This window comes from Gallus gallus, chromosome 7 (assembly GCF_016699485.2).
Source record: "Gallus gallus isolate bGalGal1 chromosome 7, bGalGal1.mat.broiler.GRCg7b, whole genome shotgun sequence".
NCBI classification, from domain to species: Eukaryota; Metazoa; Chordata; class Aves; order Galliformes; family Phasianidae; genus Gallus; species Gallus gallus.
The window spans coordinates 3,278,188-3,304,009 of NC_052538.1; the positions used below are offsets into that span (position 1 = coordinate 3,278,188).

Below are 25,822 nucleotides of genomic sequence, written 5' to 3' on the forward strand. Positions count from 1 at the left end.
CTCATGCTATGCCGTGGAACTGCAAACAGCTACTCTTGGAACCATACCTCATATTGTAAATCCTAACAACCAATTGCAACCAGTGCTGAAAACTCTGAGCAGCCAAAAGAGCATATAAAACCTTGAAGACTATCCAGCAGTAGAAGTAATTGAATACTTTGCGCTGTTGATGTATATCTATTACAACAAAGGGAGAAAAAGAGTTCCATCTTGCTAGTGCGTTTTGAGGATTTTAGACATTTTAAAAGGTCCTGCAATACCTCAAAGCATCACGTGTAGCTCACCATGGCCAATTACACCATGAGACGGTGGAATCAGTAAGAAAATACAATCCTATGTGTGCTCTCTCAGAGACAAAGCGCACAAAACAAGAAAGCAGTTACTGACATTGGGTCTCCCCTGTCCACCAAAGCAGATTACATCTACTCTCTCCATATACATCTCATCCTGCTGAATTTGCACCACACATTCACTTCTGATACAACAGCAAACAGCACACCGAACTATTAACAGCAAGAGGTTATTTGGCTGGTCTATCTTTCTTTACAAAAAGCAGACATTAATGAGACTTCCAAATACTGGTTCTGTACCTCCGCATCATCCACTGTTATTAAGACCTATTCAACACATGGACATATTTAAAGCAAAACACCACATTTAAGTACCACTGATTTTTGCACATCTCTGCAATTGAAGCTGGAATAGATATAATTAAAATGAGCTGACAAGAGGGCAGGTTTTTTGCATGCATGTGCAGCAACAGCCACCGAGGCTATGCCAATTTTCACTACGTGAGGCACTTTTAGCGTATTCTGCACATTTCACCACTGATTAAACATAATTGAGAACAAACGGATGGAAGGTAACTTATCCTCTGTTATGAGCCATTATTAAAAGCTAGTGCTGAAAATTTTATAAACTAACCTAAGCACTCAGTTGGCTCTTCTCTTTCTAATGCCATCTGGTTCATTCTGCCGTTTCCTACAGGTTGAATCATAAGAATCTGGTTAACAGTTTCCTTCACAAATGAAGGCAGGAAACTAATTTAGCCTGGGTTTGCAGTTGAGTAAGAGAAACCTGCAGCAGTAATTAAGAGGTGGGCACTACTGGTTTCAGCATGCACCATGACACAACATAGTAACATTCTGTCACTTACCCATGAATCCCAGTAACAAGGAAGATAAGGTTGCCATTGATCTTAGTACAGTTTATGAACTTGTCAATGTTGCTGGAATCCACCGTCTGAGCTGACACTAAGCTCCCTGTTCCAATGCCATCGCATGCTGCCAAAACAAGGAGTTTATGTGAAGAGCTAGGAAAAACAATTACTAAATCAGAACCTGTCATCCTTCTAAATGCAAGTCTTCATTTCTTTCAGAGAAAAAGCTGCAAAGAGGTGTTAAAATGGCACTCATTACCCATATTCCCCAAGGACCATGTGCTAATTTAAACCAGTAAGTTCAAGGACCCACCACAGAAGGGCATCCTGGCAAATGTTGTTTCATGCTGGATCTCAAGGCAAGTATGAACCCCACAGACTCCCACTCAAGCCATCTGTAAGGAGATACTTGATGATTTAGCTTAGACTGACTGTATCCTTTATTTGTGAGCTACTCACTGCAAAAGGAAGGGGTCCTACACTGCTAGCTCAACAGGTCCCCTTTGCTTTGGTGAACTTAAAGGTCTGTGAACTTAACTATTCATACACCAGAAGGCCATCTCAAAAGGAAGCACAAAAATTATTTCTTCATCATTTAATTAAATAAATTAATAGGACCTTAAGAAACCTTGGTATGAATCTTGATGAATCTTTTCCATGCTGCATTTAAATGCAACTCAGCTGCATTTTCTGATGCATCCAAGAACAAAACCCTCCAACTTCCATCAGATAAAGCATCTATCTCTCTAATGAACTCCTCAGATGGTAACTATTATCAGCACACCTGAACCTTTAGTAGACATGTGACAGCTTCCCTCCATCCCATCACGTAAAGCTAAGAGCTTGGCAAGAACAATACATATGCATCCACATGCATCCGAATGTATCTTTTCAACCATCAATAGGTTTAAGTATGTCATTTCCCAGCTTTGGCAGAAGTTTCTGTTTAACTGTTTCAGTTAAACAGTTGATTTACAGGGTTTGCAGTAGCTTGATGGTGAATTCCTTTTCAGACTACTACAGAACTAGTTCTAGTTCCCTTCACTTGTACTGAAAAATGGCATGAGCCCATATGGGAAAAGTGATGGTGCTTTGCTCCTGAGATATTTAAGCAGAGAGCACAAAGTCTCCCCAGTGGAGCTCAGGACCAAAGTAAGCTATAGATACCAGTCTTCTCATCAATGCTCTCACTGAAAAACTTCTACTCTACCCTTAAGACACTTAAATAGGGGGTAGAAGATTCTGGGAAAACATGTATTATCAGAGAACAGTCAAAATAATGGAAACTTAAAGCTACACTGAGTGTGAACCATACCATATATTGAAGTCTGGGTTTTAATGCAGCCTCCTTTGGAATGACAAAAGGAGAGCTCTGAAACACCTCCAGGAAATACGAGTCATTAAAATGATATAATAAAGAATTCTCTCAGATTTCTCTAAAACCAATGAAGAAATCGTCCTCATTTTTATCTAAGCAAAAGTAATTGGTTTAGTTATACTACCATTATAACTGAATAAATTTTCATTACGTTGTATTTAGGAACACGCTTCACACACAGCCTACACAGTTCAAAGTTCTGTGGATATCCAAAGGCTATTAATATCAAATATTCTACAGCATACTCATACATATTTCATGCCAAAATAACACACTGCTTTGCTCTACTGGAGTGTAGACTACATTCAAGAGCATTTATACTAAATTACTGCCTACCTTTAGGACAAATGTCAGTGCAGGGCTTACACATCTTAATACCATTTTCTTCAACCTCCATCTTGGAGCTTGGACATGCACGGACACAAGAGCTGGAATCTACCACAAAGTTGTCTGGAAAAGAAGATATTGGGAGAAAGTGAACCACTGGACTACACAGTGCTGGAAGAACATGTATTTTGATTGTGTTATGTCAGTGCATGTCATTTACCCTCATACCTACTGAGACACTTGTGAAAACAATGAGCAATTTAGACCTGTATTTGGTGACTCACCAACAAACGGTTCTCTATCACACACACAGAACTGTATTCATGTGGGATAACACACTGCATGGGACAATGACAATTATTTCAATTTTGCTTTGTAAAACAACTGCCAAAGGAGATTTAGACTGATTTTACTTGATTGAAAGCTTAAAAACGTCAGGAAGAAGAAAATAAATCAGAAAGCTCAATGAAGTATTTAGCCAAAGGATCACGTCCCTAAAGCAGTGCATGGTATACCAGTTCTGTTAAAAATAAACAAAAATGTAACTTTCTTAGATAATTCACCACTCTTACTAGAGACAGAACGAACCTCAGCCTACTGTCAATCTGAACTTTGTCGTGGAGATTCAAAATCTGGATTTAGCTTTGAGTTATGGTTCAGTTTATTACAGATTACCCATTTTATCTCACAGGTAAATTACATTTAAAATAATGGACACCACAACTGGAAACTTTGGTGGGAACAAAAGGGAGAAAAAGAACATGGTCTCTCTTTCCTAACTAAAATGTCTGTATCAAAGACTGCACCAATGACAATCTTTAAGTATTTTGTTCTTTGTCATCCGGCTGGCAGTTCAGAAGTATGTGTTTTACACACGCATGGGATTACTGCTTTTAATCCCCTCCAGCTACCATAATTTCACCCATGGTATTGTTAGTATGGCAAGTGTTTTTCCCCACTGGGAAAACTGCTAAGGAAAACGCTTATGTCAAACCATCATGGTTCCAAGAAAAAAGCATCTGCATCATGAAAGCGTTTGGTGCCCGATATTGCTGGTGGTGGACTGTCAATTCTGCTAATTACACACATATATACAATCCCATGAATTAGTACAGCATTTTGGCATTATCTTAACCGTTCATTTCTAAATCTAAATAGGCTGTTCAAAAGCACGAATGTTACAAGTGGGCATTGTGGAGACAGAAACTCAGTGAATTCCCTTTTGGTAAAAGAAACATCACTCTAGTATACAACCCTTGGAAAGTGTCAACAACCCAGAACTCTTCTACTTAACACACGACTAAGCTTTTGCAAGATGCAGACACACACACGGTGATTTGAGACTCTGCACTATTCTCTTCACTCTCCTCTCTGTTTCACAGGGCTCCTGAAATGCAATTCAAAACTTCCCATCGCTGCAGGAAAAGAGAGCCAAAGCAGCACTTACGTGGGCACTTCTTGACGCAAAAAGCCCCGTACGTGTACTTGGCATTGTGATTATGCTCCAGTTGGAAGGTAGTAGGATTGTACACAAATGTCTGGGGGCACTGTGTGACACATGCTCCACTATCATTGAAATTCATGCAGGCCTGCAAGACAGGGGAGGAAAGAAAAAAATCAGCTTGATTAAATCATATAGTTGGTTGTGTAGTTGTTTTGGTTTTTACTTTAACAGTCCTGATGACTGCTCAGAAGTGTTGCAACAGTGGGGAACGCGATGCATAGCCTCCTAGCCTCCATTTTGTCTGCACAGATTTCTTGCCAGGACCCTGGGAAATACATGGCACATGAAAGGAATTCTCACAGAGACCCCTTAATCTGAAACACAGCTGACTGTTACAGCATTTCTACAACAACATAACAGAACTCCAATTTGTTTCATAACTATTGCTGCTAGTAGTAATCAACTAATTCACAACTCGATAGGACGTTCTAAAGCTGCCAGGAGCGAACAGTTATTTATCATAGTCAGTCTAAACAAATGCTAATGACTTTTCTTTAGAGATCCAACCTTTTCACTTCTTACAGCATGAGTCCATAGTCCAGCTGAAAACTGAAATTCCCAATTATGAAGCAAGAGGGCTAAGAACTTCTTTTGAGCTAGCACAGGAGGGGGTCATTTCCCTAAGTGCAAGTTTAACAAGGTCAGTTGCTTCACACACTGGGAAAGGAAAATAGGACTTTGTGTCACTTAGCATTCAAGCTCAGCCACCCACAGCTGCCAGAGGACAGGGCTCTGACAAATGAAGAGGCAAGCGTGTGGATAAAGAGAGTAACAGTATGCAGGAAGAATAATTGGCAATGCAGGGATGATAATTAGCAAGGTTAAAAAAAAAAAAAAAAGTATCACAAAAATTGTGGCACTCTTTATCACCATACCTCTTGTCTATGGTTTTAATCGCAGCTTACAGAAAACTGTTGGAGTAGCAGTCACAAAGCACAGCACCAATGCCTAGTGTCAAATCTCATATGAATATGAAAGCTGTAGCCTGGCTTGAATCCTCCTAGCATCTTAAGCAACCACTGCTAGTGGATTTTGCCCACCTACCCTTCTTCCTTACCAAGAACCAGATAGAAAGCCCACTCTGTGAACAGAGTTGGGTCATTTTTCTGATTCCAGAGTATTCCGCCTGGCCCTGTTGTGCATTTCAAGTTTTAGCTCCAGTTTGATTTTACATACAAGATAAGAACATTTCTGAAACTTCATTTTAGCATGTTTGCTTGCAGTTATCTTAGATGATGATTATTGCCTTTTTTATAACTGAATGTCCAAATGATTGCATGGCAGCATATGGAGGAGGCAGCTAGATAATTTTATCGAGAAGTAACACCATATTCCAAGCAGGATGCTGCTACACGCTGCCATAATATGCTGAAGAGTTTTTAAGGTTTCATAAGCTTTGCTTTACTTATTAATAAATTCTAATTTAGTTCGTTTTCTCATTTTTTTTTTATATCCATTGTCAACTTAGGAAGTACTCTATTATGTACACAACAATCCTTTTAGTAAATGCATACAGTAAAACATGACAATACTCTTCTAAGAGTATTCTTTTCTCAGTAAAAGAAGACTTGGGAACTTTTACTTCTTGACTGTAATACTTTGCATATATTTGTAATTGCTTTGATAATGTAAGCAAACTTCAGGATTTGATGGTAAACACTGCTATTATGGGAATGAAAGCACAAGAATGTACACCAGGAAGAACTGAGTCATATCTCTCAGTTGAGAACTAAGCACAGTTGGCCATTGCCTAAAGGGTTACACTTTTCACACAGTGTGTCACAAGCAAGTAATGACTAGCCTTGAAAATTGTCTGACCCCTGCTGAATTTTGGTTACATTGCTCTGGGGCCAGATGAATAATTGCCATTATTCAGAAAATCTATCTGTTTTTTCTTTCAGGCTGCAGTACTATAGAACACAGACGAACAAGATGTGGGCTCAGCACTTCAGTACTGAGCATGTTCCTCAACTATTGTATGAGACCAGTAACTCTTTTCTTTACACGTTCAGATTGTATGACATCACAGGAAGGAATGCTGTTTCCAGAACTATAGTCCAAACCAACCAAGAAGTTCCAGCTCTGATGGATCTCATTTGGTTCACAGGGGCCCACTCCTCAAGCCTGCCCAGGCCACTCTGGATGGTGTCTCTTCCTTCTCTGAATCAACTGCACCACTCAAGCTTGGTGTTTTCTACAAATTTCCTCAGGGTGCAATTGATCACACTGTCTAGGCCACTGATAAAGATGTTGAAGAACGTCAGTCCCAAGACAGACCTCTAGGGACACCACTCATCACAGGCCTCCCCTCCATCTGGACATAGAGCTGTTGATGACATCCTTCTGGCTATGACCACCCAATCAATTTTTCATCCACCAAACAGTCCAGCCTTCAAATCCAAATCACCCCAATTTAGAGATAAGCATACAGTGTGGGACCATGACAAATGCCCTGCACAAGTTCAGGTACATGACATCAGTTGCCCTTCTTTTGTCCATCAGTGCTATCATTCCATCACAGAAGGCCATCAGACCGGTCAGGCACCATCTGCCCTTGGTGAAGCCACGCCGGCTGACTCAGATCACCTCCTCATCTTGCTTGTACTTTAACATAGCATAGATCTCTCCTTCCAATACTGCCTGGCAGATTTTAAGAGGAGCTCACCCAAGTTGACTGGTGTTTGTCCCCTCCATCACTTGGGTACCTCTGAAGATCTATTTCTCTGAGCACATTCTAATTCTAATTCTAAGCTTCCTTTTGCCTAGGTTTGCTGCCCTTGAAAACATCAGCAAAGCTTGCCTCTGCAACACAGAGCAATGAGCTACATGTTTTTTTTGACATCAGTGTTTGTTGCTGAAGCTGTTCACACTGTTACTAATATGAAGTACAAGCAAGACAAATTTGGCTACAGGTCTATAAGTACAGAAAAAAATATGTCTTCTCTTTGTCCTTTCATCTTAAGAATATGTAGTGGAATACATTGGAGGTAGAATATTTTGGGAACCGCTTTCCTTCCTAGTATGGCCAGTAAAAAGGCTGTGTTTAAATCCAGTCTGGCAGTAATAGGGAACATCTTTCATCAAGAAGCTAAACTGTAATCCTGACTTCCGAATAAAAAGCGCATTGTGCAGTAATAAAAGCCATACTCGAGTGTAATGATAAATACATCTGAAAATTCCATATCACCTCTAAAAGATCATTTCAGAAAAGCAAAAGATAAAAATCAGAGATTACCATATTCATGTTTCTCAATCTGCATTTACACATCTCAAATCTGTTAATGGGTAATATTAAGCAGGTAAGTGATGCCAATATATAGCAAAAAGTATTACATGCTAGAGTTCACAGTCAAAATGTGGGAGTGTGCATGCAATACATTCAGAGGGGCAAAACTGTGAGTTTCACGGGTTAAAGCACTAAAAATATGCACTGCCAGGAAGAAGAAAAATTAGAAGTCTCACACGTACAAAGCAATCAGTGTCTTTGGGTCCAGAACAGCCTCCAGCGCACTCCCGGTGGCAGCAGTCGCTGACGTAGGGCCCGTAGCACCGTCCATCACACTGCTCTGCACACACTGTCTTTGTTACTAGGAGAAGGAAGGAAAAACAACTGTGTCAAAATCAGAACTGAGGAGAGAGCTCTTCAGCTGCATACAGAGGAAAACAAGGAGGACCAAAAAATAGAGGCCCAGAGCTTAGGAGGCAAATTTAAGGCCAATAGAATTAACAGTTTCAACTGAAAAGGAGGGGACATGGTGGCACAGCTCAGCCACCTACCAGTGGGACGCTGATAAAAAGCATCCCTCGCTGCCGTCGCTCCACTGCAACTTAATGCTCTGCTTCAATCTGGGAAGTCTTGGTGCACAGCACCTCTGTGCAGAAAATCAGTCCGAGCTACCTAATGAGCTCAATTATAAATTCATCCCCCGAGTGCCAGCTGCTGCTGGGAACCATGAGGCCCACCAGGATGTGCAGCCATGCTTCCCTGTGGAGAAGGCTCCTGGCAGGGTGTTAAAAGAGCAGAAGAAGAGCCCCAGCTGCAAGCCATTGCAGAGTGTGCTTCCTCTCAAAAAGCAATGAGGCGCAGGAGCACCAGGACTGACATGGAGGAGCACGGCCCCGTTCAGCACAGTGACTTCAGAAAGAGCTTCCCTGCTTCTGATATGGCGCTGGTTGAATGCAGCCTCTATGGAGCTGCTCAGGTTAGGGCACGGTTTAAACTCTCCTGAGGACTAGAAAGTTATAAAGCAGCTTGCAAAATCTACAGTTGCAGCCAAGGCTTGTTGCTGTTCTTCCCTAATTGTTTCTGTTATGCTTCTTTTACTGGGAAAGCAAACAGTGCCAACAGAAATGCCAACATTTCATTCTAGGAAAAGGCCACAGCATACCTTATTTATCCCCTGCATGCTGTGTCTGCATTACAGCTGCTGCTGAGGACCCAGCTCTGAGGAGGAGCTGTCTGAGAACCTCAGTGGCACCACACAGGCAGATAGAAAATGCCTTAGCAAAAGAGGCTGAATTTTCTAAAGGACTCACTCAAGGCAGCTCCCAGCAATGGTGCTTCCCCAGGACAAAATAAATAGCAATGCTATGTATCATCAGAAGTCCAGAAACCATCTGACTGTTCGGATAGCAATCAACAGCTCAACAGTTCAATTCCTGCAGTCGCTCTCATGGGGTAATGCTCACGGTCTTGACAAAATGTGCCATGCACTGGAGCTGGTTTCTGGGGGGCGAGCAGAATGCTGACTGTCAATCTTCACTGGTATTTCACTCTAATAGCAAAACACTGTGTGAGACATGGGGTGGAACGGGCACTTCACGTGTGCGTGCAATTAATAGGTCTCTTTTATTGTTTCCCTTCATCTTTAATTATGTCAGGGCACTATGAATCTATGAAGGGAAAAAGGGGAAGAAAGCGCAATCAATGAAAAAGTCTTACGAACATGCAAAGTTATTAGTGAAATACAAGGATTTTAATTAAAGATGCTGTCTCCAAGCAAAAATGCTAGGTTACCCTGATTGATCTGAGCTGCCGATTCAGCTCTTTCCTTCTCCCCCACCAGGCTCCCGCCTGCCTTTTGCTGCTCTAATTGGGTACTTACTGCATCTGCACCTTCTTTTTTCTCAGCAACATCAGCTGCACAAAGACTGTACAAATACAATTATGCCCAGGCCAAGCTCCTGCACACACACGCAGTCACACAGAGTTGTACATTTGCTGAATGTTTGTGTTTAGAGTTTGATTTAAAGGCTTTTCCCCTTCCTTGCATTCCCTTAGTGCACTCGGATTTTAATTGGAATCCTTCTCCTTTGCTTACATTCCTCTAGGACAAAATGCATCATCGGTCGTTTTAATAAAGGAATATATTCCATTTAGAAAAGTTGCAATTTCTTTTCATATGGAAACGAAACAGAAATCAACAGCAAAAACAGTAACAGTCCAAGCACACGTTAGAAAAATTGATCAGTAACTTCCAAATGCTTTTGCTCTTATGTTTGTTTCAAAAGTGGTTTGCATTCTGTATAGCAAATGCCCAATACTATGTGAAAAGCAGATGCTTTTTATTGCTACTCCACATTAGCCTTTCGTACCACGGAGAGAAAGAACACTCTCCAGTTTTTGTTTCACATTAATATTTACTAATTTTTAATTGTAAAAGAAAAGCAGATCGTTAACTGCATAGAACACTACCCTGGAATTATCTACTCCTGATGGAGCAGCTCATTTAAGATTTCCCATTAATCGCCTTCTTAAATACATAAATTTTCTTGTCACATTTAGAGGGACACGAGGACAGAGTCAGATGCAGGTGGCGTTTCAGATAGAGAGTCATATGTATAGATAGACATAGCTGGAAGGCAACACAAGAAGTAGACAGGTAGATGATACTCATACAAAAACAAAAGGATCTTTTTTTTTTTCCCCATACGTAATTTGAAATGAAAGACAGGGATTAAGATCTTTCATTTTTTTTTATCCTTTTCCCAGGAGAATAATTTAAATCTTATCTTGGGAAGGGGCTCATTAGAATTTTTTGCTTCAGTGAGTGCATAAAAAAGTGAGATTATTAAATGCAGACAAGCTGTTGCAGACAAACAAAACAGTTTGACACTGGGAAGTAGTACTGCCAAAGGCTGTCCTGCATGCATTTGGAAGATGCCCATCCCCAAGGTGACCAGGTGAAGGTATATGCAATGTTTGACACCACGCATCCCATCTCCAGCTTGTGTCGTTAATGAGACTGAAAGCCAGGCATGTCTTTTAAGGTCAGAAATGAAGGCAGCAAAAGCTTAACACCACTTGGGTTTTTATGCTTCGAGTTCCTATTCATATTCTTTGTTGCAGACGTTTCTTTAGAAGAACAAGTTTTGCATAACTGGAAAGAAGTGCTCACTGCCAGCCCAACGGTCAGCCTTTCTGTTCAGTCCTGCTTTTCACTTAGAGCATGAGGTCAGGGATGCAAAGAGAACACACACAACCAAAAATTAACTCCTATCTGTGACAATAGGAGAACGCAGGGAACTACACTGACAGCGTGCTTCAAGGTAAAAGGATGTAAAGTAGCTCTTTCAGATTAGAAATGTGTGATCTGTGCATCTGCCTGGCACTTAGATAACGTGTCTTCCCATAGTTAGTTATTTGGAATCCATGGGCCTGCCTTAGCCTATGCCCGCTGTTTAGATTTGAGAGGGCAGTCACTGTGAAGGAAGAGAGAGCTGTCACTCCAGGAGCAAACCTTCCATGCAGCTCTGCTAAGCTCCAGGCTCCACAACACTGCAGATAAGTTTTGCTCTCCCTGGTGTTACTACATTAATCCACCGAATCAGCACACTTATCTGAGAGCAGTGCTTTGTGCAGGTTGAGATCATGTGAGCCGATCCTGACACGTGGACTTGAACAGCCACAGAGTCCGGCTGGCCTGCCCAACGCTAAGGAGGCTGGAGCCTCTGCTGGCTGGAACCAAGGCCTGAGCCAGGATCAGGTTGTCCTTACACAATGTAAGTGCCAAGGTTTCGTAGCATCCTCTGATGAGATAACCACATAAGGCCCAAACAAGTCTACCTCTGTTTGGAAGAGTAACAGAGATAGATAAACAGGCCTAAAGAAGCATCGTCAGTTTATTCAGCGGGCCAGAACTGTGCTCACGTGGGGAGGTATCAGCAACCACTTCATTTTCTGGGAAAAGCAACTCCAGTAAACCCAACTGCTTTCTATCATCCTAGATTTGATAGAAAGAAAATGTAAAGAACAGTTCTATTCCCACAAGACAAAGAAAAAAAAAGGGGAGAACTTGTAGGAAAAGCTCTTGATTTTCTCCTCTTTTCTATTTGCTAATATTTTGACTGCACTTCTCGCTCCTTAGTGCCTTTCTGGGGGAACTGAAAGCATACAAGGCAGAAACTCTCTCAACACGTTCTTCTTTCTTACTCATTTTAATGCTCTCTAAATTCAAGAGGACAGACATTGTGAACAGCTCTTCACTTATTACTTTCTTTACAAAAAAAAAAAATCATTATTCTCTTTCAGTATAACTCAACTACATTTGGAGTTATTATAAAGAGAACAATTCTACAAGATAACTAATGCTCCCAGGCTCCCAGTGAAATTAACAGTATTCTGGTATTAGGAACTTTTCAGTGTCAGGCCATCATCAAACGGCTCCGAATCCACCTAGTAGATTCTTCTATTCCTGCAATATTCATTTCAGTGTATTCCAAAATACCCATCCGTATTCCCATGTTGCCACCAGGAAGTGAAAAGAGAATTCACGTTAGCTTAAGCATTTCTGGAAAGCACAAGAGAGGAAAGAAAAACACAGATACACATGGGAAGGAAAACAAGAACATCAGTTGGTAAAAACCTGCAGAAAAAACACTGAAATATTTTAGAGCTGCACTGAGAAGAATATACAGTATCTCTCCACAGCTAAAAAAAAACTAGGATCCCTTTCATTTTCCAGCCCTCAGGTTCATGCTTACTTACAGGTCTGGCAGTGATTCTCTGTGGGTCCCCAGCATCGGCCCGTGCAGGACTTGTGGCATCGACCACCTTTGGGAGAGAAAGAAATGGAGAGAGATTAGAGACGCAGCTTCAGGGTTCCATCCAAATAGAGGGGTCCATCTTACCTTTCAAGGGTTTTTATGCTTTACAAAGGTTGAAACAGTGGCCTTAAAAAGCCCAGATAAATAGCCAGAATTGGTGTCAGACCTGTACGGGCACTTTATACTCTAAATCCCCAGGTCTGCTAAATATGATGGAGACATTCTAAAATGAAAAAAGACACATAAAATGAGGAACAATTTCATCACCCAGAGCTGTTCTCTGTGCACCCTACGTAAGACTCACTCATTCCTCCACGGTACAAGGGATGGCTGAGCAAATACCCATCTCATCTCGGGTCCAGTTTCACCTGAACAATGAGGCAGTAAACTTTGAAGTGATTAAAGGCCAAACCTCCCTCCTGAAAGCTTATACAGTCTTCACAAACATTACACAGTAATTCAAGACTGAAATCCTGCACTGAGGAGGGTGTTTCATGTCTTCCATTTCATGGTTAACTACTACCCACTGTGCAAAGAAACTGAAAGCAGGCAGGACTGGCACATTCTCTAGCTGTAGGTTTCGTTACCTGAGTCAGCACTCTGACAGTCCCACGCCAGCTCTGATGGCAAGAGAAGGGACACCTCATCCTGCAGCGCCCATGCGGACATGGCCAGGGAATGGACAACTCCTTCTGCCCCCTGAAGGGCAGGAGCCTTCCCACTGCTCTTCTGACAGCAGTAACCTGGCCTCACCTTCGATTAGACTTGTATTCATCACTAAATACTGCCAAAAATCCAGCAAGTGAATCCCCACCTTGAACTTGATCCACAGGCTTACCAAAGCTTTCAGGAACCTTTTGCTGCTGTGCTAACGGCAGCTGCTGTTAATGTTGCTCCATTACACCCTGCACTATATCAAGCGCTTTCCATGTGCTCTGACGTGGGAGCCAACGTTGGAGAAAATGCAGCATCTCTCACCTCAGGCTGGGTCAACCCAAAAGAAAACACCACTCCTCTGCTGGCAGTGTACACACAACGTGTTCCATAGTTGAGTAAAACCACTGTTAGAGCGGCGACAAGTTGGACTTCATGTCGCTGCTTTTCTAACACCGGTGCTTTTGCATATCACTGATGATCTATTGATTATGCTGTGCAGTAATGACACGCTGTATGCCAACTACCTTGTTAAAGCTACCAGCTTCTTGTTGCACTCATTTTCATTTAAAGCAATTATACCGGGGGAACGTTGTTGCTGACATCACCGGCACCTAATTTGCTGTCACATTCTGCCATCTGTTTATTTAGATCAGAAATATACCATAACTGCATAATGCAAACTCGTTCTGGCTGACGGGGAGGGGACTCCATCTGGCATGAATAATGCAACTTTAATCAGTAATAACGATTATTATGATTATTAAGAGGCTACTGGAGCCCTGTGCAGAAAGCTAACGCATCCACATTCATTTATGAGAATAGGAATTTTAAGAATAGGTAAGATAAGCAGCAAATCCAATGAAGAACACCCAACAGGCAATCGATAAGATACAGTTTGTTTCCTGGTTTTGGCTGGAAAAAACAACAGGTTTTATAAAGACTGACCAATAAGACTAGCAGACAGAAGGATGGATGCACTTTCAGACAACCTTTCTGCACCTGCTTTAGCTTAGTCCTTGCTGGAGCATCACTGACGGAGGAAGCAAAGGAGGAGCTGAAACCCAAAGGCAGGAGAGCTGGCTTCATTTTTATGCCTAATCCTTACCTCTGATCAAAGTTCACGTCAGCCTAGCTCTAGGGCTCTGGAGTTTAAGGGGAAAGCTACAGGTCTTGCAGCTGGACACAGTGTAAAGCACGGCACAGCCTGCTCACAGCTCCCTATCTGAGGCAGAAGAAGGAACCAGTTTGGCCATTTCTGCCCCTTTCTCTTCCTGACTTCAGCCCCCTTCTGAATCATATGGCATGCACTGGGCTCTCCACTGCAACACGAGCGGGGAGATGGCACAGAAGATACTTCAATCATCCCTCCAAGTGCCCTCTAGGTAGAGAGTCCTCCTGCACTTCTGCACAAGCTACACTTAAAATAAAAACCTTCAGATTTGAAATTCCTAGGTGCTGAGCTGACCCTTGCTATGCAACTAAAAACACACTCAGCCAATACTGCTACTCCTGGAAATAAAAGTGATCCAGCATCTTCAAAAATCATTTACTTTTTTTTCTTAACTTGCATGCCTGCTTCCTGGTACATGACTTTGTTTGACAGTGTCAGATGATCATTTGCATTTAAATAGAGATATTTAACAAAATAGCAAGAAAAGGCTGCCAGTTTTCTGTTTTCTCATTGGGAACTCAAAGTCTCTGCTTCATTGTTTTCACCTTTCTCAACTGCACAGACAAAAACTAGCAGCCGAGCTGGTAGGCAGCACGCTTCTGAATTACATTATTACGTGTCCTTTGAAGGTCAAATAGACTGGAATTAAAAACAAGAACCAAACCTCCTAAAAACAGTGTGTCCATCTTGGTTTCTTGGTTTAAAAAGAAAAATAAGTTTGTTTGCTCTCAATATGAACTGGTCAAGATTCTGCTCTCTCATAGCTCAGTATTTCACCCGGTTTGAGTACCTTAATAAGGACAGATTGCTACCCGTTAAAGATCAGCTCTGCAAGTCTTAACACAAAAGCAGTTCCACGTCAATAGAAGTCAATAGAAGCAGCCTGGAGTGGAAGGAGCATTTACGGGAGGAGCAGTTTGCATGATCAGATCTGTACGTCAGCCTTAAACAATAATAAATCAGTTGGCCAAGAGATTGATGAAGTCCTACTACTGTGCTGCTTCTCACAGCTCTTTCCATACGTATTTCTTTTAGATTGTAGTGAGCCAACATAGATTTGAGACAAACTTATCTAATGATTCTTAGCATAAGAGATTTTTTTTTATCCTTTATGTCTCTAAAATACACCAAAACCTACCAACATACAGCAGCAAGGCCTAAAAGAAAGAAGTAATAAAGAAAAGGCAAACCATGACACTGCAGAAGTGTTCTTCCTTTTGTTCTGAGGCAACAGTCAATAAAAAGAGGTAATTCCTTCCTGCGATCAGCAGCACTGGTCTCTGGCATCAAAATCCCAAGAGCAAAATGAAGTCTAAATTGTACCCAGAGGAACCTAGGAACACTCAGCACTGGTAGAGCAGCCCACACTTTCCCAAAGGAGCAAAAGTCCACCTGCAACGATGCGTTATGTACACTCTTATTATAATCAAACAGTGATTTACGATTAGATGAGATACGCCCAAAGAAAGATTTCCAGCGGGCTCTATAAATGCAACCTTGTCCACTTGCTGAGTTCTTGCACATCAGTGAAGACGCATCAGCAAAAGGGTTTATTTTCTTTTTAAGTGACATATGGAAAGGAAGAACCTGGAACAGTCTCCTGCCCCCTCTGCACAAGTGATGCTACAGTACATTTCTGCTCCAGAATAGTAGCACTGTTTTGAATAGATGATGACATTTTATTCATTAGAATGCAGAGGAGGAGGGAAGGAGTTAAAAGGAGGCTTACATAATTTTTACAGAGTTTGTTATGAAATCCCAGTTCTCGAAGGGCACATTTCCACAGGAGGATGAGATTTAGTTTCGCTTTGGCAAACTCCACGTGGAAAACCAATGGCTTGTCTCCTGGGCTCATCTCCCTTGGCCAATACTAATGCCACTTATCTTCATTATGGAGCCCCGTGCAGAGTCCTACTGTCAGAACTTCCAGGGTAGGTTCTTCTTTGTGGAAGATGCCTCTGCTCTGCTGAACGGAGAAAGTCACAGGCAGGAAGAGCTTGCTCGCTAGGTTGGGAAAGATCAAGGCTGCTTTATCCTTGTGCTTTCCTGAGAATTGAGAAGGGCTTTCCTTTGTCTCCAGACTGACTTTATTATTTCAGGAACAGTAATACCGCAGAGGATTAAGTTACTGACAAGACAAGAAAAATGAAGTCCCCCTCTTAGCTCTAAGCTCACCGTAGTATGGAGAATGCTGCTTCTTACCCTATCCCAGCTGCCTTAAGCAGACCCCTCTCAGTAGGGAAAGGAAAGCAGAAATAAGAGAAGTGGTCTCCCTTTGTACAAAGCTCGCATTTGTGGATGGCTTCTACCAGGTTAATAAATCATTAATAAATGCTAGCACATCTGTAGCATACCGATACCAAAGTGCAAATAAACACAGCCAAAAACAGTGGCTTTGATGGTTACAAGGCATGGTTATAAGGAAGATCTTTACTTGTCTAACAGTCTAAAATAATTGATTAACTATCAAAACATCCATAAATCATTTATTACCTTCTTCATTTAAACTCACCCTCAACCTAAAAACCTTCTCTCCTGCAATAACGCTGGCGATGCCAAAAGGATGCTCAAAACTTAACTTTATGGTCCAGGAAAATAAAACACGATCAAAATATAATTCAAACACCACAGCACAGCATTAATGGGAATTAAAGCTACCACCGTTGTGATGGCTTGTTCTGCCTTAACAGGCGGTGATGCTCTCTGTGTCCTTGTCTGGCAATTCCTATCATCACACGCTCATTCATTCACACTTCTTTGTTAAGTTAAAATAATTTTGCATTTCCTACCAGCCCTGTGTTATCCATCAGATCTCTTCTACTGATTTGAAAGTTAATTACCTAACAAACCCCTTTTCAGGATTCCCTTCCTCTATAGCAGGAGAGATTTGCCTTGCAAGAGAAAGAATAACTTCCTGTAAAAGAAGAGAGCATTGATAGGAACACCCAGTGCTCATTTTCTCCTCTTCCCATTTAAGTGTTATAGGATTTAAAAATCTAAGGGCCCAATCCTGTACTGCCATTGAACTGTGTTGCTTCAGTTGATTTCAGATCAGCTCACCTCAGGACGTTACCACCAAACAGTTTTCCAACACGGGATAATAAAATCCAGTCAAATCCAAGCTTTTCTCTAACAAGCCGTACATGGCACTGAAATTATTACTGCTGCTGTGGAAAATAGCTGAGCTGAAAGCAAACTTCTGCTAACTACTGTTTCCAACAAGGACTTCCAAGTCTGCCCTCCAGCCTCGTTCAGCACCCCTATCTTCCCCTGACCTTCCTCAGCAGATAGGAAGAGAGACACAAATGGAGAGGGACTGGGACACGTGCAGCTGAAAAGAACCCGGCGTGGGAGATGGGTCTACAAAATGAAAAGACAGGCACTGAAAGCAAAGAGAGAGATCTGGGGACAGCGTGAGGGAGAGGCAGGGCAGAGAGAGCGGAGATGAACTCCAACCAGCACCAGAGCAAACAAAAACTAACAGCCAAGGGGGATGCATCTCCATGAGTAATGTGTGATGGAGACAGCGCTCGCGCACGTAGGGGACTGGGAATCTGTTGAGCGTTCTGAAATTGCAGAGTATCAGCAGACCCGCTGGTGGCAGGCACTTCTGATTTTAAGAGAGATTGGCCACCAGAGGTAAAGGAATAAATGGAAAGCCAAGAAGAGCATGTCAGCAGCACCGAACGGGCTCAGGCCAGTGGATTCGTATTTATCACTGACAGCTGCGAGCTGATAGCAAGCGCTCTGTAACGTTACTTCAGCTGCTACAGAAAAATGTCTTCAGGCCACAGGAACGACTGCAGAAAGGGACCTGAGGGGGGTAATGAAGACACTAGCTATTTTTCTCTGCCTGGAACTGACAGCACTGGTAAGGCTGCACGACTTGATGCATTAATTGGGGGCTTGCTCACCCACATAACATCAAAACCTTCGCATATGATATAGTGTAAAAACTTTACACTGATTAAGCAATTAGGAGCTATTAATTATCACCGCTTATAGCTGTTAGCACAGAGCAATGAGGGCCAATTCCCCCCACTGTGGTGGTGAATTAGTTCCAATCGGCATCAAATGCATTTCTGAACACACACGTAGAGGGATCCCAAGCAAATTGGGAGACGCAGCCAGAAAGCAATAAGGATAAGTCAAGTGATACCTGCTGCTTGGCAGGCTCACCAGGAGCAACAAGCCCCCAGGAATCTCTCCTTGTAATCATTACTACTGACAAAATGCGTTGCCCTCTGCGAGCCACAGATAACTGCAGTCTTGCACACATGCAGCAGGACCTGTGCTGCTAAATGGGGCTACGTGGGATGGAAATGGAGCTCCCTGCCTCATCTGGGCCAGCCTTAAAGCACACAGACCAACAGCTCCAGCTCCCTTCAAACACAGGGCTATTACTTACTGGGCCTTTCCACTGCAGCACAGGAGAGGGCACGGTCCATCAGGTATCTTTTCTGGGCACTGTGTGTAAGCCCAGGAGGGAAATCTGTGTGCTGTTAGAGGAAATCTTCAAAGGAGGTGCTCAGCCAACTCAAAGACACGTTGAAAAGTAAATGCCAAATGTGGAGGTGTTCAAGTGCTTGTTTAATACCAACTCCTCCACTCCTCAAACAGATCAACTAAGTCAATATCACGTAAATCAAAATAATGTCCTCTATTAATGTTCTGGTAACGCTGCCAAAGCAGTAATAAAGTTTGAACAGAGGGGCATACAATTTTCATTTTTTAAACAAAGTAATAACCACACAGAAAGGAAATGGAAAGTTGGAATCAAAGTGGCTTTTAAAATTCATTGTACTTTTTCTTGGTGCCATGCAATACGTCCAGAGGGTGGCTGGGTGTGCTGACATTTTAACCAATTCTGAGACAACTAAGTGGAAATCCCAGAGAGAATTTCCTCACTCCCACGAGATTTAGAGTTCAGTTTTGAACAAACTCTTAATAAGTGTCATAATACGCTTATTCAGATATAACTGCTTATCTCTGGCTGCCCGAACAGAAGTGATGATTACAAAAGAATAACTGGACAACAGAGGCCCTCTCTCTGCTGGAAAACAATGCTGGGGTATGTACTCTGCTATTTACATTCCGTGTTTGCAGACCACAAATACCCAGTGAAAATAATCATGCAAACAGATTTCAGAGTGCGACTTCCAGGATAATCTCCAGCTATCAGAGATCTGCACAGAGGTGACCCCGTGGACATTCTGTCATGTGGATATAATGCAACCAATTGGGAATGAAGTCCAACACCGTACGCACCCATGTGTACTGAACACCTTGCAAACCCCGTGCCTATGTGTTTTGGAGCAGCCTGCCCACAGACGCCCCTCAGCACACCGCATAGCAACACAAAGCTGACCACACCGTGCCTGGATGTGCACCCTGCAGAGCCAGCAGCAGCCAGCTTCCAAAGGGTGGAGGCAGGCAGCAGCTTCAAGAACTACTAGATGCAATTAAGCAGCTGATTTTTCAGTCTTTCTTTTTCCTTCTCCTCCTCTAAGCTCTTCAAAGGCAGCCAGCTAGAGCAGCTGCAGCTTGCTGTGAAAGAGCCTTTCCACCCACCCACCCACTACAAATCTGCCAATTACCGTTCAATTAGACTGTTTTAAATATTTGGAGTATTTGGGCTTTATTTCCTACTTTCAAGAAACACCGGTGTTTGTGATGAAGCAAGCTGCTTATAATGGAAAGGGATGCTTTCACTTACGCTGAAAGTCTCCCCCTTGTGTAATATACTGCTTAAACACCAATCTGCTTATAAACAGGTGGTGCACACTAATACATTATACACACACAGGTTGCCTTTAAAAGATAAGCATTTACCAGGAGTTGCCACAAAACATAATGTGGAGCACTGCTTCAATTCCGCAGCTACAGAGCAAGCGCCACGCTGTAGTGCTTTTATACAAGAGCCTGGCACACTGTGGCCCACCAGAGGGATGACTTTCTCCCTGCAGCTACTGTCAGAAGAAAGGAAGACATTAAAACAGGACAGGACTGTATCAGAGATGGGGTTGGTTGGGGAGCTTTAATATATATATATATCATTTTTGGAGTATTTTTCAACACAGAGAGATGCCTGTGCCAGAGCTTCTATGGGGATCGTCAGTGCTGGCTTTCCCCATCCTGTCCTCTCTGTGCCCATGACATCCTAAGATCCCTGGCTTTGCAGCAGTTCCCATGCTAGATCCCTGGATTAGGCTCTGGCAGCTTAAGGACTTGTGTCCTCCCAGCATTATCTATGGGCATTAGCCAGGTATACCTGCGCTTCTTACTTTTTATTCCATGAACTCAGCTGTTAGAGGCAGCGTATTTCCATTAAAAGCCAGGTCTGCACGCCTTTCAAATCTGTCTCAAGGACATTTACCAACTGACAAATCCCTTCTGAAAACACTGGCTGAAGTTATTTATTGGGAAACTAAACTGATTCCCTTTATTCAAAACACTGCTCGGAGTCGAGGAAAAGCATTACCATCACCTTCAAGCAGTGCAGCTTGCTACACCAACGCAGAACAAGCCCTGCATCTCATGTATTCCTCCATCTTCAGCACTTGATGTGCTCCAATTGGAAGAAGCTTTCAGAGGATGCTAAACAACAGCTTGTGCTCCTGGCTTTGCCCCAGTGACACCCATGCAAGGGAATGCATTCCGGACCACCTCCACGCAGAAGCCCTCCTCGCTGCTCTCCAAACGTGTATTTAAAACGTTTTCTGAACTTCAAGTCATCACCTCAATGAAAGGTTATAATTTAACCAGCTCTGCAATAACAAATGTCTTCAGCACATGCTTTCTGGAATGCCATTTTCTCTGTAGGTAGTTTCCAATTTAGGTATACACCCAAAATGATACACCAGCTATTCTGAAAGTTGGCTTTAAGAGTGAATTAGTCACTTTCCTCCTTTTCTTCAGCCAGAATATAGAAACGCTGCTGTTACCGTGGCCTTTTTCAGGGCAGAACTATTGTTCTTCCAAGAACAAAATACCTTGCAAGATAATGGCACAAAAGGCAGTCAGCTCACGTGTGTCTGGGTACCACTGGTTCTGACTGACACATGTTCACTGTTCCACCTGTAACAGGAGGCACCCTCTGGTCTAAAGGAAAGTTTTCCATGTTCTTAAACACACCACATTCAGCTCTCACGAGCCTTTGCTAACTGATGGTGCTTTTTGCAGTGCCACCCAAGGGAAAGAATCACAGTGTCCTGAGTTGGAAGGGACCCATAAGAATCATATGTCTGAGAGCACTGTCCAAATGCTTCTTGAGCTCTAGCAGCTTGGGGCCATGACCACCACATCCCTCTCAGCACAGTTGCTTTCCAGCATCTCATCCCCCAGTTTGGGGTGAGTATGGATAGCCAGGATTGCTCCTTGCCAGGTGTAGAATTCAGCTCTAACTCTTGTTAAACTTGATCCAGTAGGTCATTGCCCAGTTCTCTTATTTGTCTACATCTCTCTGCGTGGCTTCCCCACCTTTGATCAAGTCAGCAGCTCCTTCCAATTTAGTATTTTCAGCAAACTTGGTCAAAACACCTTCTAGTTCTGCATCCAAGTCATTTATGAAAACATTAAGGAGAGCTGGCCTGGAAATGAAGCCCTGGGGAGTCCTGCTAACTACCGGCTGCCAGCCTGACTGTGAATAACCACATTCACTGTAACCCTCTGAGCCCAACCCATCAGCCAGCTGCTCACCCAAAAGGATTCCATCCTTGCTACCACACTGCTGCCTGGCTCCCCAGGTCACCAGAGTGACTTCCCACTGGTAGTGAACGAGGTCTGGTCCTGCACAAGAGTGTTCTGGAGAGTCTGCTGGAAACACTGGTGTGCACGTGTAACATTTGACACAACTTAGCCACAGTGCCACTGAGACCTTGAGGAAGGTGGGACCTCTGGGAGAGACTGCAAGGATCTGAGGTAGCCGTAACTATCACGTAGTTACTTCAGAATTACATATCCCATGGTAAGCCTGAGCACAACTTTCCAGATAATACTGTGCCTATCAATACCACCAGTGAGTTACTGTGCTCTGGGAACAATACAAGGCCTCTACTAAGGCGGTATTTAATCAGGGCTGTATTAATTTAATCAGAGATGGTATTAAATCAGGGCTGGCTACCATCAGGCCTTAAAGTAGGTCAAAAGTTTAGAAACTATTCTGAAACCCCAGGCAATGGAATATGCAGGTGAGAGGAAGCCTGAAACCCCAGCGGATGACAGCGCAGGGCAGCAGCAGCACAGGGACAGCCGGGCTGGCTGTGAGCTGAGCCCTCACACCAAGCATCTTTCTGACAGCCAACTGTAGGACTGCACAGTTCAGTTGTGCAGGCTTCATTTTCTGGAAAACAGGGACTGTCTGAAACACACGGATGTCAGAACAGATTGATTACCAGGTTCCTCACGTGAAGCTTCAACACAAAGGATACAATTTTCACTTCTATAGAGTTATAGCTAAATCCATGATAAAACACTTTGCTTTCCCTATTCTGAAAGAACATTGAGAAATATTTTACATTGAAGAGCAATTGAAATTATTCAAGAGCTGCACAGAAAAGCCTCACAGTGCAAGCCACAAGACCCTCTGTCTATTTAGCTTATGAAAATCGCATCAAGAGGTGAGCTGATTACACTGTGCATGCCACTGCTGCAGGGAGAAAATGCAGGGTACTCGAGAGCTCTTGGAGTTAGCTGAAGAATATGTAACAGGCAACAGCATCTGTGTTCAAATCAGAAATAAAGGCAGCTAGCATTGTTTCTTCCAGCAGCAGGGAGGCAACAAGTTTCTTGAGGGATGGTCACCACCTCCACGAGGGGCCAGGCTGGGTGGCAAGCTGTGCTTCCCAAAGGTACTGACTCAGTGCCAGGCAAGCGGGTGGTACGTTGGGGCCCTGGAGTGCAGGAAATCAGAGGTAGTGGTGTTTAAAGGTTTCTTTCGCCCTTAAGAAACCTGTGAATCAATATGTAAAAGAGAGGAAGAAACTTTGAAGTGTTCTCCTCAAACACATTGGGGGATTTATGGAAGCACAGGTACGTGGATGAAGACTAAGCCTTTCCTTCCCATGCATCACGGCAAGAATGTACAACTACTGCCTAGCTCAGAAACAGCAGTTTGACACTATCAGCTGCAATTGGACAGAGAAGTACTGCGTTAAGAACAATAAGCAACCAAAGCTGTTCCGCTTGAAACAAGCTCTGTGCATCTCAGTGCGCTACAGGAGCTGAGTGCAAACTCCAGCTCAGGACAAGACTTGAACAGGTGCTTAATGCTCTGGGTTTGGCTGGAGCTGGGCACTGGTTAACTTCTGCCTAGTATTCCTTCTGAATCACTTGTTACAAAGCAGCTCTTTTTTTTTTTTCTTTACCCTTGAAAATAGCGAGTAATCTTTCAATCTTTATTATCCAAAGTTCCCAGCTCCATCATGAATATGCATCCATAGATTTCAGCACTTCTAAATGCACTGTTGATTATTTGAATCTCCGCTATTTGCTGCACACAGTGACCTCAGCTCAGCCATTCAAACCCTTAAGGCTTTCCTGCCAAACAAAACTCCCACAGCAAAGCTCCATTGAAAAATCTGACCTAGCAGTGCCTTGTAACAACCTGCAGCAGGCACATGGGGGCTCCCATCACACCAAGGGGCGGCTGAGGACACGGAGGGCACAGATGAAGGCAGTCAGCCTTACAGACACACCGCACTCTGTCTCCAGTTGACCAGAGAGGAGTTCTACCAACGTAGAGTCGTTTTAGACAAGTCCGATTGTTATTCCCTGCTTTATTTCTTGCTGGGAACTGTACCTTGGGTTTCCAGCTCCAAAGGGCAGGCCTCTACCTGTGTAACGGAGACCAAATCCAACGTGGACATGGCAGCACGGGAGAAACAAACTGAGAGTAACATACACCTAAGTGGACAACTTTGTTCTTCACTTAAGCACTTTTGAGATTTCAGGTACATGGAAGAGAAGACTATTTTCAATTACAAATCACTGTGAAAGCTTCACCTACAAGATACGAGTAAGAAAATGCTGTGCAAATAGTAAAGAGGGTATTATTTCACCATATGAATCAGAATGCCAGGTGCAGAGGTATCTGCCCTCACACAGCTGAAGCACACAGAGTCCCTGGTGCACGTGTTGATTGCATGGCAGCAGTACACACAGAGCCCCACACCCACAGTCACTGGCCGTACTCATCTTAGCAGTGTGAGCATGCAATCCAAAGGCTTCTAACACGAGCTTTTCTGCATGTGTTTGATCAGAGCATGAAGCAATGGGCAGAATACATTCCAGGCTAAAGAAGAAGGAGAAGCAGCATTTAGGATTCATACATCTGCAGCACTTCTATTATAGTAGTTAAGACACTATGGCCTTTTCAACTGCTTTCTTAATGCTGATATGACAATGAAAGCCTGCGACGAAGGGAATCAGAAGAGCAGCATCCAGGGAGTGCAGCATCCCAGGAGTGCACTGGCCATACCCTCTTCTGTCTAGCACTGATGTAAATGAGGAGATATGCACAGAGCTGGCATACCCAAGGTATGGAACAAGCACTAGTTCTATTTCAAAGCGTTTTCAGTTCACTCCATCCTTTTGTCTCCTTCATCTGCTGATTGCTGTGGAGCAGTAGAGATTCCTGCATGTGCCCTTCTCCATGAAATGGGACCACTGTAAATTGCTGTGTGTGGCTGGGGAGGAGAGCAGCACCAGCAGCTTGCAACACGGGCCTCTGCACTGAGGATAAGGATGGAGGAGCCCAGGGCTGGTGCACAATACCTGCTGCAGTACAGTCTGGCACAGCCGAAAACCAGCTAAGTGCTGCACACCGGGCACTTCTGAATGGGGGCCTGTGTTCTGTAGGGCCTCAGGGGAGATATGATGTCAGCAACCAGTGGTTGGAAGCAAAGCTAGTGATGCTGAAACATGGGCTATCAAGTTCTGAAGCTCATGTCAGTCAGCATTCTCTTGGTCCTACAACCTTCTCTGCCAGGGAGCATGCTGAGGCGGCCACAGTGCAACAGCCCTAACCATTCCTGGGGCAGATGCTCTCTCTCTGCTCCTGCAAGTCAGAGCCACACATGTCACACAGCTCAATCCACCTACCTGTCTTACAAGAACACCTTTACACAGACTTCCCTAAATTCCTCCTAGTACTGACTCCGTTGTGCTTGACGCAGCAGATTTGGCAGATTTACATTCACACACTGACACAGCTGCTCTGACAGATCTCTTCCCTGTGAAAGTTTTCAGATAAGCAGTAAAAAGCATTCATTTTTTTCAAGATATTCTGACAGAGGGTCCCAGAGGACCTTCCTGATATCTCTGGCACTTAGTGTATTCTCAGTAATGCTGAGCAATGGATACTCACTAAGTTCCAGTGGACTTAGTTGAGATTTGCATTCGATAGAGGCACCTGAGACTTCAGGCAGTGTAATACATTCATGTAAAAATATATTCTGGATCCCAAACATATGACTCATAGTCTATGTAGAAAAGTACCAAAGACTTTGTGATGCTCTGAGTACCGTTTGCAGCAGTGGAAAAACAGTAAGGCTGAGCCCAGCAAGCACCCACACTGCTTTG

General features: G+C 43.3%; 1 protein-coding gene across 8 annotated transcripts in view; it reads right to left on the bottom strand.

Annotated features, from left to right (window-relative positions):
- The window catches only part of ERBB4 (erb-b2 receptor tyrosine kinase 4), a 491,485-nt gene that overhangs the window by 144,538 nt on the left and 321,125 nt on the right, over positions 1 to 25,822 (bottom strand). For all 8 annotated transcript variants that reach the window (XM_015289117.4, XM_015289115.4, XM_015289118.4 and 5 more), the window contains 5 exon segments: positions 12,356 to 12,421; positions 7,837 to 7,955; positions 4,312 to 4,453; positions 2,874 to 2,987; positions 1,157 to 1,283 (listed from right to left, as the gene is read on the bottom strand). In XM_015289117.4, the coding sequence (XP_015144603.1) occupies positions 1,157 to 1,283; positions 2,874 to 2,987; positions 4,312 to 4,453; positions 7,837 to 7,955; positions 12,356 to 12,421 (568 nt within the window).